The sequence below is a fragment of the Myzus persicae genome, unplaced genomic scaffold (assembly GCF_001856785.1).
Source record: "Myzus persicae strain clone G006 unplaced genomic scaffold, MPER_G0061.0, whole genome shotgun sequence".
NCBI classification, from domain to species: Eukaryota; Metazoa; Arthropoda; class Insecta; order Hemiptera; family Aphididae; genus Myzus; species Myzus persicae.
Window position 1 is genome coordinate 110,476 of NW_019102724.1, and position 17,643 is coordinate 128,118.

The 17,643-nt window shown below is 30.2% G+C and overlaps 1 protein-coding gene across 10 annotated transcripts in view; it reads right to left on the minus strand.

Moving 5' to 3' along the window:
- LOC111033023 (polypyrimidine tract-binding protein 2) overlaps positions 1–17,643 on the minus strand; it is a 181,438-nt gene that overhangs the window by 94,636 nt on the left and 69,159 nt on the right. For 9 of the 10 annotated variants that reach the window (XM_022313568.1, XM_022313566.1, XM_022313575.1 and 6 more), the window contains one exon: positions 16,506–16,684. The exons of the other annotated variant lie outside the window; for it this stretch is intronic. In XM_022313568.1, the coding sequence (XP_022169260.1) occupies positions 16,506–16,592 (87 nt within the window). In that variant the 5' untranslated portion in view covers positions 16,593–16,684. The remainder of the gene's footprint in view (positions 1–16,505; positions 16,685–17,643) is intronic. 10 annotated transcript variants of the gene reach the window in all.

The window sequence follows — 17,643 nt, forward strand, 5'->3', positions numbered from 1 at the left end:
TTTAGTAAGATCATTTCGAAGTATACGATACAGACCAAAACAAAAAAAAGAGAAGGTTAATTTAAGTTCAATTAAGAGTTCAATGCAAAATCCCAGAACTAAACCTACATGCAGCTACATAGACGACTTAAAAATTCATATATTACAATTAACTAAAAGCCTCATCTCCCATCTGAATTTCTGTGTCTTTACTGGCATAGGCCTATAACCTAACCCAACCTTACCTAAACGGTTAAGAGTTATATCCACGTGCCAATAGGAGCACTTATAAGTTAACCAAATTCGTGAAGTGCGAGTACACAAAAATATTTTTAAAAATCATTTAATGAAAAAAAATCTTTATTATTTCTATAAAAAAAGTTATGCAATTATAAAAATTTGGAATTCACTACGCTTCCAGGTATAATAATGTTTGTAATTTGAAAAAAATAACTGAATTAAGATAAACTGAATATTTGCTTCAATATATTACACACATATGTGACAGTATATTTTCCACAATAAATTATTTCAAATCGAAAAAAATACCTAATAAGTAATAATACATTTATTAGATGAAGATAATGCTAATTATGTTTCATTAAAACAATAAACTAACAATAAACTGATATTCATTCATTTTAGTACATTATTTTACAACTGTTATGATTCTGAGAAAAAATTGTTTATAAGTACCTACCTAATATAAACATATTACTGGTACGTGAATTTTTTTCGTTAACTTTGATAACACAATTTTCGAACAGCATCTAAAAAATTTCGCCGCCCCTAGAATAGATCATGCTAGGAATGGGTTCAATTTTAGGTGGGTACACCAGTTCATTTATTTTTCAGTTGTTTCAGTCAACAGTATAAAATTGTCATTTCAACTTAAACGTCTTAAACTGAAGATTAATTCTACTCCTTATAATAGTTAATACTTATTCTATTCATAATAGATAATTCAACTACCTGGGATGGTTAATTCTGGTTATTATTGTTTTAACTATTATTCTATATTTATTCCAACTACATACATTCAACAAATTTATTTTAATACTCCCAACCATTCATTAATTATTGTGCCACTATATTAAACTTGGATAATAATTGTTGGGCAACCATTTAAACGGTTGTCTCAACTATTATTTTTTGTGCCTACTGAGATTTTAAATAATCCCACACTTATGTATAAAAAATACTATTCGCGCCTGTTGATATTCATGTTTTGGCTTACCGTTTAATTAAAAATGAAATAAAAAATTTTTCGACAAATAAAGTGTTATTCTCGAGGGATATTATGGTGTAACAGATGCGCTTAAAAACATTACTAAATTTAAATATTAATTTTTGGTGTGTACAAAAAATGTTTCAGTGGAAGAACGGTATCATTATGTCATGAGATGGGAAAGATAATTGCAGATTGAAGATAAAATATACACTCTTTCGGCCGAAACAAGTTATTCCGCGAACCCGTTTTTTAAAAGCTATTTTTTCGATTGTCACAACGGGCTAGTACACTGGCGATTTAAAAACATAATTCACAAATCCCCTTCGTAGTAAATCCCAGAATTTGCCAAGATTGTATACTAAGAACAGGAGCACAACCACGTTTTCCAGTCCATTAGGCTTTTAGCCCCCCCCCCCCCGCCACAGACACACTTGATTGTTATCGACACCAGTGGTGCATGTTCGAGAAAGGTACATTTTNCTCCCCCCTCCCCGCCACAGACACACTTGATTGTTATCGACACCAGTGGTGCATGTTCGAGAAAGGTACATTTTGCCAGAGTTATAAACAATCCGTTAATCACCCGTACCTAAGTTAATCCGATTCCATCTCCTGATTGTAATGTTCCACGATCAATTAGCAAAAACAACGAATAAAAATATTTTGGAGGAACAAATAAATAACCGTCGGTATTAGTATATTATTCTGGACGTGTTGACGACGCGCACTCCAAGCAGAGACCGGAAACGCGTGCGTGCTTACATACACACACACACACACACACACATCGGTAAGGAATTCCTCCGTCGTATCTAATTAAAAATCTGTAATCCGGACCAACTTGTCCCTCGCCCTATTCCGAAGGTTTCCTCCGGTCGCCGTCGGACCGTTTTCCTGAGCATTGTCTTCGGCACAAATTTTTTTCTTTTAATTAAACGCCGTCTGCCCTCCCACGACGACGACCATAAACCGCCGCGACTTCCTCTATTACTTACTGCACAATACGCGATACCGTTGTATTGTCGTCACTGCCGAGTAACAAGTATATACCCTCCCTGCACGTATCCCTCTAAAATAGGAAATTCCACCTGTTGGCAAAAAATACAAAAGAGGATCGGCGCGATAAACGTAATTAACTTGAAAGAGATGAGAATGCCGTCGCGTTGTTCGCGAAGACATTGTCTCGCCGCCATCATCACTGGGATGCTGTAGCGGCAGCGTCCCAGAGGACCTAATGGATATTGGCTAAGGGTGGGGAAACTGCCCCCCCCCCCATGTATTGTGCACGTCGGATATATAAAGTAAATTGCGTCTAAGAGGCCGCCTGCTGCAGATTATATATATTCTATACGACAAAACGACATTGTCGCATAAAAGAGAATTCACGGTGGCAACGGAGGTAGCGATAGGGTTGCTAGGATCGCACGAAAGTCCCGCAGACTCGTTTAAGTATAAAAAATATCGAAGGCCCTCGTCCTCTGTAATGACAAACGCTACGAGAAAAACACTGGTATACCCCTTTTTATCCGCAGGTAAAACGTTTAAGCCATAGTTGAGGGTAAAATACGCATTCGTGTGCTGTATCGTCTTTCGAATTACACTCCACGCTATCTCGCTTACCCACTTGCCTACCCACCTAGTACCTACCTACCAGGCGATATGGCGTAATTGCAGCGACGAGTGTACATTATACTTACGAAGGAAGTTAAAATTATGTGTTAAATTTTTCCACACGTCATACATAAATAAAACGATAGATAAGTGTATATATATACGTACAGATAGAAACATACATACTTATACATTAAGTATTATATACATTTCGGAAGTCTCAAAAAATATTAGGTATGTATACCTTACCTACTTAAAATTAAATATGAATACTGCAAGGGACGATGAGGACGAGTTTATGTTAATCGTATACTCGTGTAAAAGGAATTTCGTGAGCAACTCGTTAAACATTATATTAATTATACAAACTTTAGCTGTATATTACAAAATACATTATAGACCTACAAAATAAATACTGCAAAGATCAACTAAACAAAAATTTTGCTCAATTGAGATCAGTATCGTCGTTATTGTCTTTTTTTTAAAAAGCGATTAAGAATCGTATAACATATATATTATACACCAGAGTGAGAATTTGATTACCTTACATACACAGAAAAACATGGAGTAATCAATTCGAAGTATAGTGGAGTTACTATATGATATATTTCAAACAATTGCACAATCGTAATGTCAACAAAATTTTACAATTTATACAAATTATTGTTTGGATAAAAAGCCGACGTTGAAATTCAAAATAATCATTAGGTCATGGATTATTAGGTTTTTATGCACGAGTGAACATATTGACAGTCAGAAATTAATTTACTCAAATATATAGTAGTATACTACTATACTACTGTACTATATATTTATTCCATATTGGAATAAATTATACGATGTAATTTGCATAAATCACATAACACAAATGAAATTATTTTATAGCACCTATCTAATTTTGTATTTTTTATGATAATACCCAGTGTTAGAGGAAGGTACACTCTCATACCACAACCATGCATTTAATCAATTCACATAGTATGTAATTGTATTTTGTTCATATTATTTTTTATGAGAAAAAAATGTTAACAAAAAAGCTAATATATTCGAAACTAATTAACGTCATAATCAACATTAAATCATTTAAAACATACATCACTATAAATATATCTGCATAGTATGTGCTCCATTTTGCACATTATAGTATGAAAACATAATTTCCGAACACCACAAGGGTGGCAACTGTTCGATTTTTAAAGAATATTATCAACAACAAAATATAAGTAACGAATAACGACCAAATAATAGTAGATTACATAAGTTAAAAAGATAAAAATACACTGAACTCATGCATTTCTTCAAACGCGTTTTGTTTTTCCGTATTCGAAGTCTAGGCATAACAGTATTTGTATAATGCGTATGCGTATAATATTATTATATTTTAAACAATACAAAAATGTTACAGTTTTGAATGCCTACATAAATCATGGTAGAAATGTCATGTCTTGTTTTTTTGATTCGTTTGACATATCTTAGACATTTCATAATTTTTTCCCTTACACAAAATTCGTTTATGGCACACATCTATATATATATATAAATATTGTAAATATATATACATATGCATTTTTTAAATATAAATTGAAAACTTTGTTTTTATTAAAATTGACAGAAAAATATGTCAAAACGCCATTCAAATATTTTCCAATGGATTGCCACATTGAATAAATTAATAGAATCACATATATATAACTATATACAAAATGCGTCATTCGTTATTAAAAAAAATCTTCGACATATTATCTACAAAATACCTATAATCATAAAAATTACAAGGATAAACCTAGTGCTGCAATTTTTAATTTGATGCTTTAATAACGTTTGAAATTGTCTATGGTATAATTCTATTGGGTAACCAATAACCATACAATTCACTAGATTCAACTGCAGGGCCTGTTTTAACGAAAGAAAAGCCCTGTGTACTATTTACTTTGGGGCGTTTTTAGCTAAAAATTTTAATTACCCATCAAAATATTTAATGAAGCAGAATACTAAAATACCAAATACAAGTGTAATCTGTAAATTACAATGATATATTCAGAGTTAGTTCCAATAAGCATTTTTTTCCTTACTTTGCTAATTCAGCAACAGTGTCTTGAAACGAAAACATTGTATTGTAACATAATGGTATTGATTGGCAGTTATGACAAAGAGTTCAGATTTTATGTGCTAAAGACACTCAACACATTATGTATGTTTATGTGCAGAAAATGAAAGTACACTACAAAAGTTCACGGTTGGCATTGCAATTTAATAATACATAAAAATGTAAGGTGCAAGTGCATATGATTAAAGCGTGAAGTTCAAGTAAAAATTTTAAATGTTTTTAAACAAAATAAGAAAATTTGCAAGGCGTATTTGACCATTGTACAAAGGCAATTTCAGGTACACAATTAGTAACAAATTGAAACTATATAATTATATCATTATACGTGACTATGGTACCTGATGACTGGTTCATTATAGTAATTAATAACATTAAAATTTGTAAATAAATAAATGAATCATCTAAAAAAGTGGAACCTAATTTCCCCCGCCCTTAGAAATATGATCTTGAACACGAGTGCAGGCAGTTATTTATACTTTTACAATATTACTAATCTCGACGTAGTACTAATAAGTCATGTTCGAGCATAATAAAATAAAATTGTTTAGTTGATAAATAATTTTTACACTTACAAATATTATATTATATGAATATATGCATGATATTAAAAAAATGAAATATGATTGTTATTTTACCTATGCCAATTGCCCAGTAATACTTTAGAATTATAAAAATAGCATTGAATCGATGATCTATTGGCATTTAATTTATTCGCTGCAGTACCAACATAAATACAAAGAATCTTTTTTTTAAGTATACAATAACGGTGAGCTGTCTTATTGAACTATTTTAAACTCTCAAAACTATATAGTTGACATTATCACATCGTACATACTTACTTACTTCCATTTGATCAGAAATAAGTGAAAACATTTTATTGTTACAATCACATCAGAGGTATATACTTGTATAGGTAAATGAACAACTTAAGAGCCTACTTGTACTATGCTACCAAATTAAATGTTGATGTTAACCGGCATTTCCATACTGGTGAATGTTAATGCTTGTTATAAATATTATCAGTTAAGATCAGAAATCAAATGTAATCTACTGGAGTATACGATAAGAGTGATAAAACTTAACGATTATCAACATGCTAGTGTATACCTACTGTAACATTCATACTAATGTTTAGTTTACACAATATAAAGTTATTTAAATTATATTAGATATGTGTGATAAATTTATTGCATTAAATTTAGTAATAAGCATATAAAATAGATTTAATATTTCCATTGTATATTATTGCATTATTTTTTTATTCTTAAAATGCATTTGTTTCGTAAATAAACATAATTAAATGATAAAAAGTTGTTGATAAGACTGTGAATATTTACTTCACTATCACAAGTATTTTTTTTTTTTTTGGTAACGTGTCGAGTTATATCGAGTCATATTGAGTTCAAAAGTCAAGTCCTCGAAAATTGAGTACTTAAGTTTTCAATATTAAAAAAATTTAGTCGAGTATACTTGAACTTGACTCGAGAATTTTTCTTAAGTTGACTACTCACACATTTCTTTTGACCAACATGTAAATGGTTAATAGCATAAAATGATAATTCTTCAGGTTTTCAATGTAATTGTTTTTATCAAGAAATTCGCTAGACTAAACCGGTTTAAGATTATCCCACATCAACCCATACCGGGATATTGAACCACGTAAACGATGTGGTCCAAACATCCCAGTGCGTTATTTTTCATACCTGGTTAGCCTATCGAATTTGTAGTATGTCTTCTACTTAAATAGTTAAATCAATTGTATTCCTTTAAAAACCTCCTAGGTATTGCAACCATAAATTGTATGTAACAAATTAGATTGCTAACTACAGTGATGCGAAGTTCCACCATTTAATCCAAGGCCAGAAATATTATCAAGATATTACCCAGTATTATCTTACGAGTCATGAGTGTAAAATGAAAAACTTGTTATCAATATAAATAATAATAACTGGCCGACGTTTTGACATCGATTAAAATGGCGATTATTGGCTTTAATAGAATCTTTAGATTAATTAATTTAATATGACTGTGATTCCAATCTAGAAATTGTATAACATTCAGTAATTTATTCAACATCATGGTTGATGGTCAAATAGGTGTAGGACACAATTAAGTTTAAATGTATTGTATAATATTTGCGTAGTACAACAGAACACAATTATGCAATTCAACTAATTTAAGTTTTTAAAAATATATCTTTAAATGTTTAACAAACAAATTAGGATACTTTGGAATTATTTTTCTTATTTTAACAAATAATCATATGTTTAATAATTATTATTGGACATAGTTTACAATAAATTGAAGAACAAAAGATTATGTATTTATCTCAACTACCAAAATCAGAAATAAACCACTTCGTTGTATTTCATACACGCCCAGTATTCCATGCGAATACAATCTATGATTCAAGTATAATAATTAAATAATATTAAGTAATTGTTTATATTTGAATAAATAATAATTAGTAGCAAGTAGAAAAAAAAATTATGGCATTTAAATCGAGAAATGTTATAAATATTTGCACATCATCGCGGTAAAATACTGTATCGAAATTTAGATTTTTCATATAGTACTTTTTCAGCGTTCGTTAATTTTTTATCTATATTTGGTCTGGAAGTTTTAAACAAACAATTACTAAATTATTACTATTCACTCATCAAACGCAGTATACCTGACAACTTTCCACAAGTTTAATAATGAAGTCGTTCTTGTCGTCCGGTGACCTCGAGGTCGGTAGACAGTAGTGCCTATATAGGTACTAATAAACAGTAGACTGTAGCAGCTTTATAAATATAGTCGCGTGCAAACTCCACAATTTACATGGTTCGTCGACAATACTTCACAGCACTCACAATGCGTCTCATTTAATTCAATCGCGACACACCAATATTATAATATACTTTAATCTCGGTTATTATTATAATAAACAAAGAAATCATGGGAGTCTGCTTTTTAAAGCCTATTACACGTCTGTATTGCATACAAAAATACTAACGTTTGAATAAAAAAAAAATACTATCATCACGAGTAATTTACACGTTAATATATAATATAGATACTATAAAGTACTTAACGAATAAAAAATTTTTTTTCTAGATAATCTCTCACAACCGCCAAAAGGTCAAAACGGTTTACCGGGAAGGTATTCTGTGGTAAAAAATGTAGACTCAGGCTTACAATATTTTCATTTCTCGTTTTTCGATATAACGTTTGCTCGGTGCTCGCGTTTTCCCTAAAACCTTTACCGACGACGTGGAGTAACCGGTAATTTTCCAACTGTAGCCAAGGGAAGAGTGTTACTCTGGAGTTGCAGGAAAATTCGATAAAACGATGCTATCGGTATGTGTAAACTGTAAAATATATAAACGCTCAATGTCGGTGGGAGCGAGAGAAAAAGGAATCCAAAAATGCGGTAATGTATTCATTTCTTCAGCACCGCGAAAACCGATTAGTACTCACACAATGAGACGTTTTACTACGCGCGTTGTTCCGTTTGTTCAATTCGACTTTTCCAGTGATCAAAATCTTTAAGGGACCCACGCGATTGAATGCCTGGTGGAAAACCTCATTAAGAAAGCAGACTTTTCTTTTTCATTTTTTCTTGTCGAATCTGAAAAGAGTTTTTTTAATATACATACAATATGCATGAATGGTAGGTATATACCTACATACATACAAACCAGGAATAACTTATCGTTACATTCAAGAGATTTATTATTCGCGTAAAACCTAACCGTGGATTAACGCGCATTGAATGAAATGCCAATTTAAAAAAATATATTACAAAAGGGGAGGCCCGCCTGTTGTACAGCGATTTGTTTACTGTCTCAGTCCATCATAATAATATATTATATTCTAGTAGGTATAATAATTTACGTTACAAGAAAAATTAACGTCGCAAACACAATATAGGTTACATTAGTATAAGCAAATAATCAATGAATATTATTATGCATTCTTGTTTTAGTTAAATACGAAATAAGCTGACCCTAAATTTGATAACAGTTTTATCAGCTATAAATGTTTTTGGTGGTTTTATATTTGCATTTGAAAACAAAATACATACTGCTAGAGTTACACTTTAATAAACGTAATGTTACATAATTCATAATTCAATTGGAACTATGCCTACTGAAGGCTTATCAATGTGAGTTATTTATATTTTACATACATAGTGTTAAATTAATAAAATATAGATATTAAGTATTTCGACTGTTTATTGTATTATTTCAATCCACCGGTTTCTGTGACAGTTTTTACATTACAGTATTTTTTTTTATTTATAACTTGGTTTAAAATGTTTTAATAAAATATAGATGAATGTAAACATATTAAATTATAAATATTCAAGGAATATATTATTTTCATTTATCAATGCGGTCCTTCGACTGGTTAAACGATTAAGTACACTATCTGCATAAGTGTTATGGCCACGGCTATATACGCATGTAGGTTAGCAAAAACTACTTTATACGGCTTCCCTCAAAAACAATCCTACACTACATAGGAATTCTTCATTTCTTCACAATATATTTAGAATATTTATGGAAGACAATGATGTAAAAGGTAATATGAAAATTATAATTACGAGTCGCTATTAAAATTTGTGTGCAGCTGTAACCAAGAAAAATTAGGATCTAATTAATCTCAACGTGCATGTTTTTTTTTGTAATTTCGCAGAAGAAATTATGCGTCAAAATATGTTTTACTAAGTACTATGCAGTTAATACTCATGCGTGTACTTTTGGCATAATAATATGAACATTTATAGAAATCTTTTTTTTTGGTAAATTTGAGTTAAATAATAATTGGACAAATGTAATTTCTTAAAACAAAATGATCATTCAATTGTTGTTATTGTAAACTGTAATCGATACCACTTGTCCGCGTGTAAAAATACGAATAAAAAATATTAGCTATTTAGTATTTATATAATACTTATCTTTAAACATGGAGCAATACTTTAAAATTGTAAATTGGAATAATAACAAACGTAATCTTGACAAATGTTTATTCAAGATATTTTTTTTTTATTTGATAATATTTTTAAATGTTATTTAAAAAAAAGTCATTTTACGCAGTTTTGCATTTTTAGAATTTCGAAGTGCGTGCTTTTGCATATTTAACAACAGTTTTTTAGTGCATTAGATTTACAGTCTTGATTATCACTATACTATATGTCTAATTGTTCATAAGTCTGAAGAAAAATCAAACATATGCATTAATTAATTCTTCGTACAAATCAGCTACCTAGCTGCAGGTATACTACGACATTGATAGATTTTATATAAATCCATTTTGCTCACGGGTCGAAATTAAAACAAGACACATAATATAATATAACAATATGTATATATATTATATATATTTTGTTATATTGTCATTTTAGTCTCGTAGACCATAAAACAAAGAATGTAATATCCGAAAGGTTTTTTTTTAATATATAATGTGTACATGTTACTATATGTGTATATATTGTCGTCTCAGCGGCGCCTTACAGTAAGTTACTATATACACATTGTACGGCGTTGCTCGAAGAGAATAGGGAAAAAATGTCTCGGCCTAAAGAAAACAAAAACCTAGTTTATATATATAAAGGTATATATCTATCGCTACTGCTAATGCAGCAGCGAGTCAAAATAAAAAATTGTACGCCAACAGTTTACAAAAGACTTAAAATTCTTAGCTGGGATATAAACAAAGGTTGACGGTAAACTAGAAATATGCTTTGGAATTGTTTGTTCGTAAATGCACAAACAGAGAAGTTAGTATAGTTTTTGTTCCCCGGTCACATTTATCCAGCAAAACTACATTTAGTGAGAATTTCTATTAAACGTTATTATTCTATTTTACAGTTTACGTTTTCTACTGTTTGTCATCGTCGCATCATCATACGCGCGTCCCAGCTACATAACGTAGTCTTTATAATAATAAATATTACAAAACACGAAACTTCCCTGGAAAGCATCAGGTAAAGACACTACATTTAATAGAAAAGTATTATTTCGATGGAAAACTTGTTATTTCATTATGTCTCAAATTTGGAAGTTAAAATGGTACTCGTATTTTTAATTTTTAATTTTTTTAATTTTTTAAATTTTTTTATAATATTTGAATATATTATAATAAATATTATTCAGATAAATTTCGATAATTGAATTAAACTTAAAAAAATATATATATCAACAGTGACAAACGCTTAAGAGGACACAACTCTGTAGTATGCCACCGAATTAAAGTTAAATCGACATCGAACAATAAATTGCCGTTATACTTTCTAACTACAATTTCACGACAATTACTTAAATATATCCGTGTACGCATATACACATGTAATGGTTTTTGTAATGCATTATAAATACGTTAAATACGTATATACATTATTATAGATTGTGGGGTATAAAATGAGAGCAAAAAATGGTATTACTGGTAAGATTTGTGAATTTTTTATGATAAGGAAGCATCGCCGTCACTCGAAATAATACAACAAAAGCAATCGTAATTTCGGCATATACATATAAAATTAACATAATTTAATACATGTATAATTAATGACCAGCAAATAATGTCAAGTTGAATGTCTACTACACATAAGTAAAATACAAATATTCCTTAGAGCAACACACAAAAAAACCAATATCAACATCTTTGAAAATTAAGCCATAATGGACCACAGCGTACACCGGGAAGTAGTTTGAATTCAATCGTAAAAGAAAAAATGATATAAACCGTATATATACCTACGCGTATATTACGACGTTATATTATAGTTTCCCGAGATACAGTTTCCGATTTATTTTATAATCAATTTTCATTATTAATATCGAAATAAAAACTTTTTTATAGGATTTAGGGGTTTTAAATGTGCGAGAATACGATGAAAAAATGGTTCACGCAAAAGTCCGCCAGGGGATTTTTTTTTTTTACATTATTTTTACGATTATTATATTATTACTGTTGGTTTTTACGAGTTGCGCTACTTGTGCCATGAATAAACTACAGTGCAGCAAGCTGGACCAACGGCGGAAAAATGTTAAAAACGAGACGAAAATGGTATTAAATTAGATTATTATGGTTTTCCAGGGGGGTTATTACAATGACTAGTGCCTGCGGGTAAAGTTTTCCAGGATCTCCGTCAAAAACGCGTATCAACGTTCCTAAACAAACTCATGACGTAATAATCTAATCACATAAAATGTACACCTCATATGGTATAAGCTTACAGTGTAATTATACTTTTTTAAATTCATTTCGTTAATATTTTTCAAACATTTATTGAAATAAGACCTTTTTTCGTCCTTAATATCATTAATATATTTAATTGCCAGTGTTATTAAAACGTTTAACAAACAAAATGAAGGACACGAGCTTCAGTGATTATGTAAATAAGTAAAATATATATTGTTATAATTTAACTAAAATAAACAAAATTAGCGTAAACTAAAAGAGACATAATACTTTTCAAAATTAATCATACGACTTAAATTACCTATTACAAATTCATAATATAATCTAAAATATAACTATAATTTATCCATAGTTGTTTCTTAAATAATTGATTTATTATTAGAACGGGTGTATATATTTTTTTTTAATATTAAAGGCTAAAGTTCAATACATTTTCTTGAAATTCAGTATAAAATATAATACAATTAAATTGTATTGTTTAAATATCGTGTTCACTGATTATTATTTACCTACATTTTTCGATTTTTTTCTGTACTGATAAATTGTTTTTTTTTAAACTATATTTTATAGAATAAAGGTCATGTTAATATAAGATGTACATTAGATCTATATTTATACAAACCTAATATTATATTATAATACAATCATCATAATAATTCAATATAGAAAAACTTTAAATTTTACATGAATCAAAAATAGGGATCCCATTTAAATTTGAAAAGTTGATCTTTCAACCTTTTACTCAGAAAGGTTAAAAATGCATAAGTTATAACTAAACTAAGTTATTTTACAACATAAAATGTTTATAAAAATACGTTTTCCTTTAAATTTTGTATGTATTTATTTGGTTCAAGCAACTGTGTATCTACACTATATAATATATAATACCATGTAGTCTGATACAATAAAAACTTTAACAACAGTATAATATAAAACTAATTATTAATTACCAATGAAGTTATAAAAAAGAACGAAATAAAACCAGTCGGAGAATAAAACAAACTATAGACTCGGTCGAAAACAACTGAAAATTCTAAATAGTAATACACAATTTTATATAAGCCTATATAGTGTAAAATTGTCTAGATAGGTAGTTAATAAACTAGCTGCTATAATTGTTACGTCTGAAATTCGAAACTATTTATTTGCAGATAATATACGTCTATTATACATACATAATAAACTTGCAATCGTATTAAAAAGTCAAGACGTTATTCTAGTTAGATCAGTGTTCAAATCGTATTTGAATTTTCAAGTCCATTTTCAATTGAATATTCAGCGAAACTCAAAAATATGTGAAGTTACTATTAAATTGAAGGTACATAATAAATATTATAAATAGGTATAGTATATACACGATCCACCGAATTTTGTTTTTTTTTTAATTTTCCTAACACTCTGCATAGTATTCAAACCGTAGTAATAATGGACCGTAGGACGAAATTTGTGGTTGATGGTATAGAAATTATAGCGTTTTACAGCTTAATATATATATATATATACATAGGTACCTACCACAGGGAACGACTTTTCCCAACTCCCACATTAATCATAATATATGAATGATCACCTCATGTTTCAACAAAAAAACGAGATAAAACTGTGAAAACTTCGATGTAATAATATATGCAAGTTAAACTGCAAAACAAAAATAAAAGTATCCACCTCATAAAAGAAGTACAAACAACCGCTGCTGTCGACGTTCATACAACGCATCGCGACCACAGCATTATAATATTATAGTATAACACAAATTACAAATTAATCGAACGAACCGTAAACCACAATCTGCAATGTTAAAACTCAAGTACGAAAAACAATCAAAACTCCAACTCCTGAGGTAACAAACTGTAGGCAAAAATGTACCTACCGCGATAATATATATAAAATAACCTATAGTTGTTATATTACTAATATTAATTTAACAATTTCTGAAACAAAAATAATGAGGGATAAACCATTTATATAAAAAATAAATTTTAATAATTTAACTACCTATAGGCAATAATCAAATAATAAATATAACAGAACTCATAGCGACATAATAGTTTTTTTTTATTCGGAAAGTGTATAATATAGCTTTCAAATGCAATGTCGCAACGCACCATGTGCAATTTGCGGTCTAGATTGTCAGGATCAAACTCAAAACCGTAAAATCCTATAATGTATGCTATATATACGTGCAATGTATTTTTTAAGTTCTAAATTAGCTACAGAGCGATTAAATAAATGATACCTTATTCAAAACAACATACAATAAGATTTTTTTAACCATGACTGTCATCAAACATATTTTTTAAAAAAATCTCATACGTATAAACAATTACGTTTTTAATGAGTAAATTATTTTTAGAATTAGTAAGTAATTGTGTTGTAGATTTCAACGGGAGAAAAAATAACAAGAAAACAGACAACAATAGACGCTTGGTTCGTCAACGGTGCGCAACTATGAACACAAATCACAGGGAGAAAAACATTTCTTATATATTATATTACAAACCCACACTTTCTATTACAAAAGATTCAATAGAACATCAAAATAAAGCACCAAGAGTTAAATGAAATCGCAAATTCACAAAAATGTAATTACAGCTTTTTACAGTAGGTACAGTAGAAATTGTTCACGTAGTACGTCATCGTTTAACATGTCGGTTAATACACACGAAATCCGTTGAATTGTCTATGACTTTTGTATATGCTTTTTGTACAACCAAACTATGGGTCACTTCGATATCACATTAAGCAATTTCTACGGTAGTTTGATTTTAAACATAAAATACAGTAAGCGAAATAATGAAATATCATGAATTATTAGTGCCGGTAAGTAAGTATAACATGAAGATTTTGTAGACAATACCCGACAACTGTATAATATAAATACATATGGCTTCAAAGTAATTGAGTAACATTTTAATGTGCATAATGTTTTTTATCTATATGGAAAGTTTTTATAAAAACGTGATAAAATGTCAATTCACTTGAGGAAATTTCGACTTGATGACTAAAAAAATAGGTATAACACTAGGTATATAAATTACAATATATATTACTTTAATCAGCAGAGATATTTACGACCGATAGCTTATGCGTGTTCTAGTAATATGCAATTATTATTTTGTTAGTGAACAATAATCGCTATGACTTATTTCGTAATTAAATTTATTAACATCGATATATTTAAACGTGTATCGTGAAACATAAACTTTTTTTTTACACTCGATCGTACCCGATGGTTGCAGCATAGATGCCTTAGATTTTCGTCCAAAGTGTGATACAAAAACAATTTCAAGCAATTGAATTACGAATGGACGATCGTATAATATTCTTATATTGCGTGAATAATAACTATTATCGAAGGTAGTTTTAAAATAAGAGTTTTTAACGCTTCATACATCTGAACATCTCCACCAACCTTCACTAGTGCGGCACATGCAATTTTTTTATGGCTCGAAAATAGAGAATAAATGTATATGTTACGGGCAAAGTGGAAAATTCGAGCAATGTATACAATGCCCGGGCATTGTGCACAGTGACCGGGCATTGTATACAATGTCCGAGGTATATTGGGCAATGTAAATTGTGAAGTATTTATACAAATAATCTGCATAATATATTTTGTTAGATGATAATGATAAACTAATATGAATTTATAATCGACATCTGATTGTGCTTGCATGCCGATCAAGTCAATTTGGCAGCGAGAATTCATTTCAGAAGATATGATTGGTTTTACAACCAACCCTTTTTTAGCTGTACTTCCCTTCTTTTTACACGATTCGCAATTATTTAAGTATAACATTATTACATCTCTAGTTATATTTTTGTACTTTTTATTAATCTCGTGTTCCATTCTATTTCTACCTCCATGTCCAATTGACAAATGAACTTCATGTATAATATCATATAACTGAACATTATGCACATAATATTTTATTGCATTACCTTTAAATACATTTAAAATTTAATTAATTAAAAAAAATTTCTAATACTCTTATATAAATAATCATATAAACGAGTATAATAATTATTAGTATATAATATCATTGATTAGGTAAAATAATATTATGCAGATTATTTGTATAAGTACTTCACAATTTACATTGCCCAATATACCTCGGACATTGTATACAATGCCCGGACACTGTGTAAAATGCCCGGGCATTATATACATTGCCCGAATTTTCCACTTTGCCCGTAACATATATATGTTTGACGTGTTTATGTAAACGCATTGCCCGGGGATAGTCGCTGCAGAGTAGCTCCGGCACTCACACAATATACACACAATATATACCTTTTTATTGGAGACGAATATAGCACAGTTTGGACCACACACGCTCACACATATACACGGTACACTGAACGGAGACGAAGGAAGAAGGGTACCTGATAGCGACGCTTGAACGAAAACAGTTGTAGACTGTCGTTGATCTGCTGATTCTGAGAGTCTTCGGAGAACAACGGATACTTCATTGCGGTCCCAGGATGCTCGCAACACAGATGGCGGCCGAGAGCTATTGGATGACTAGGTGCGATGATCAATATCTATACTATCTGCAATATACCTGTAACAGTTAATAAAAGTAAACATATTATTAGTATATATTACGTATAACAGTTATTATATATCGTATTAGATAATGCACACAATACAGGTATATATTATGATCATCCAGAATATCGAACGAACGAGCTACAAGAGTGGCTCAGAAGGTTTTTTCAAGACGGAGCAGACGAGACAACGATATCGGACGTTGCAGCATTTTACAAATGATCACAATGTGCAATGGTGAACTTTACCGCGGCTTCGCTATAAGTTCAGAATTTTTTGTTTCTTATTGACCTAGATTACGCACCTTTTCCCGAACGATTAACATAGTATCTGCATTTATACATTTGTGTGTTTGCCTCATTTATTACTACACTTAAATATAATCGTATCACGCGCACACACTCGTTGTATACATTACGCCGCTGATCGACCACCTACACAATCAAGATGTTTTGTGTAAATGTTATGATAACCACACATGACCAGTGATATATAAAACAAAATAAAAAACACGAGACGACCGAGGTGGAGGGAAATTCAATGGACGTACATATTATTATATTTAAAAGCATATGTAAAAATGATATTATATTTTGGTCGTACACTCTCGCTAAAATGGAAATCGTCGTCCAGGGGTTGCCAAGTGGAGCGTGTTTATACCTTAAACATACAATATACATATATATATCTCAAGTAGGACTTTGGTATTTTATGTGAATATTTTATAGCTGGGATCTCGTACGCCAAGCCCGGAGGAGAACACACTATAAATTCGTCAACATTTGTATATACATAAAATGCCTATGGAATGAACGCTGGGCCGCGTTTTCGGATGGTTCATTTTATATTCACCAAGCCCATATTTTTTTGAAAAAATAAAAACATACGAACGAACAGACATTCGAAAACGTCATTTTCGTAAAATATTAACTATATTGTATGTTTTTAAGATTACCGACGTCGAACGTGGTA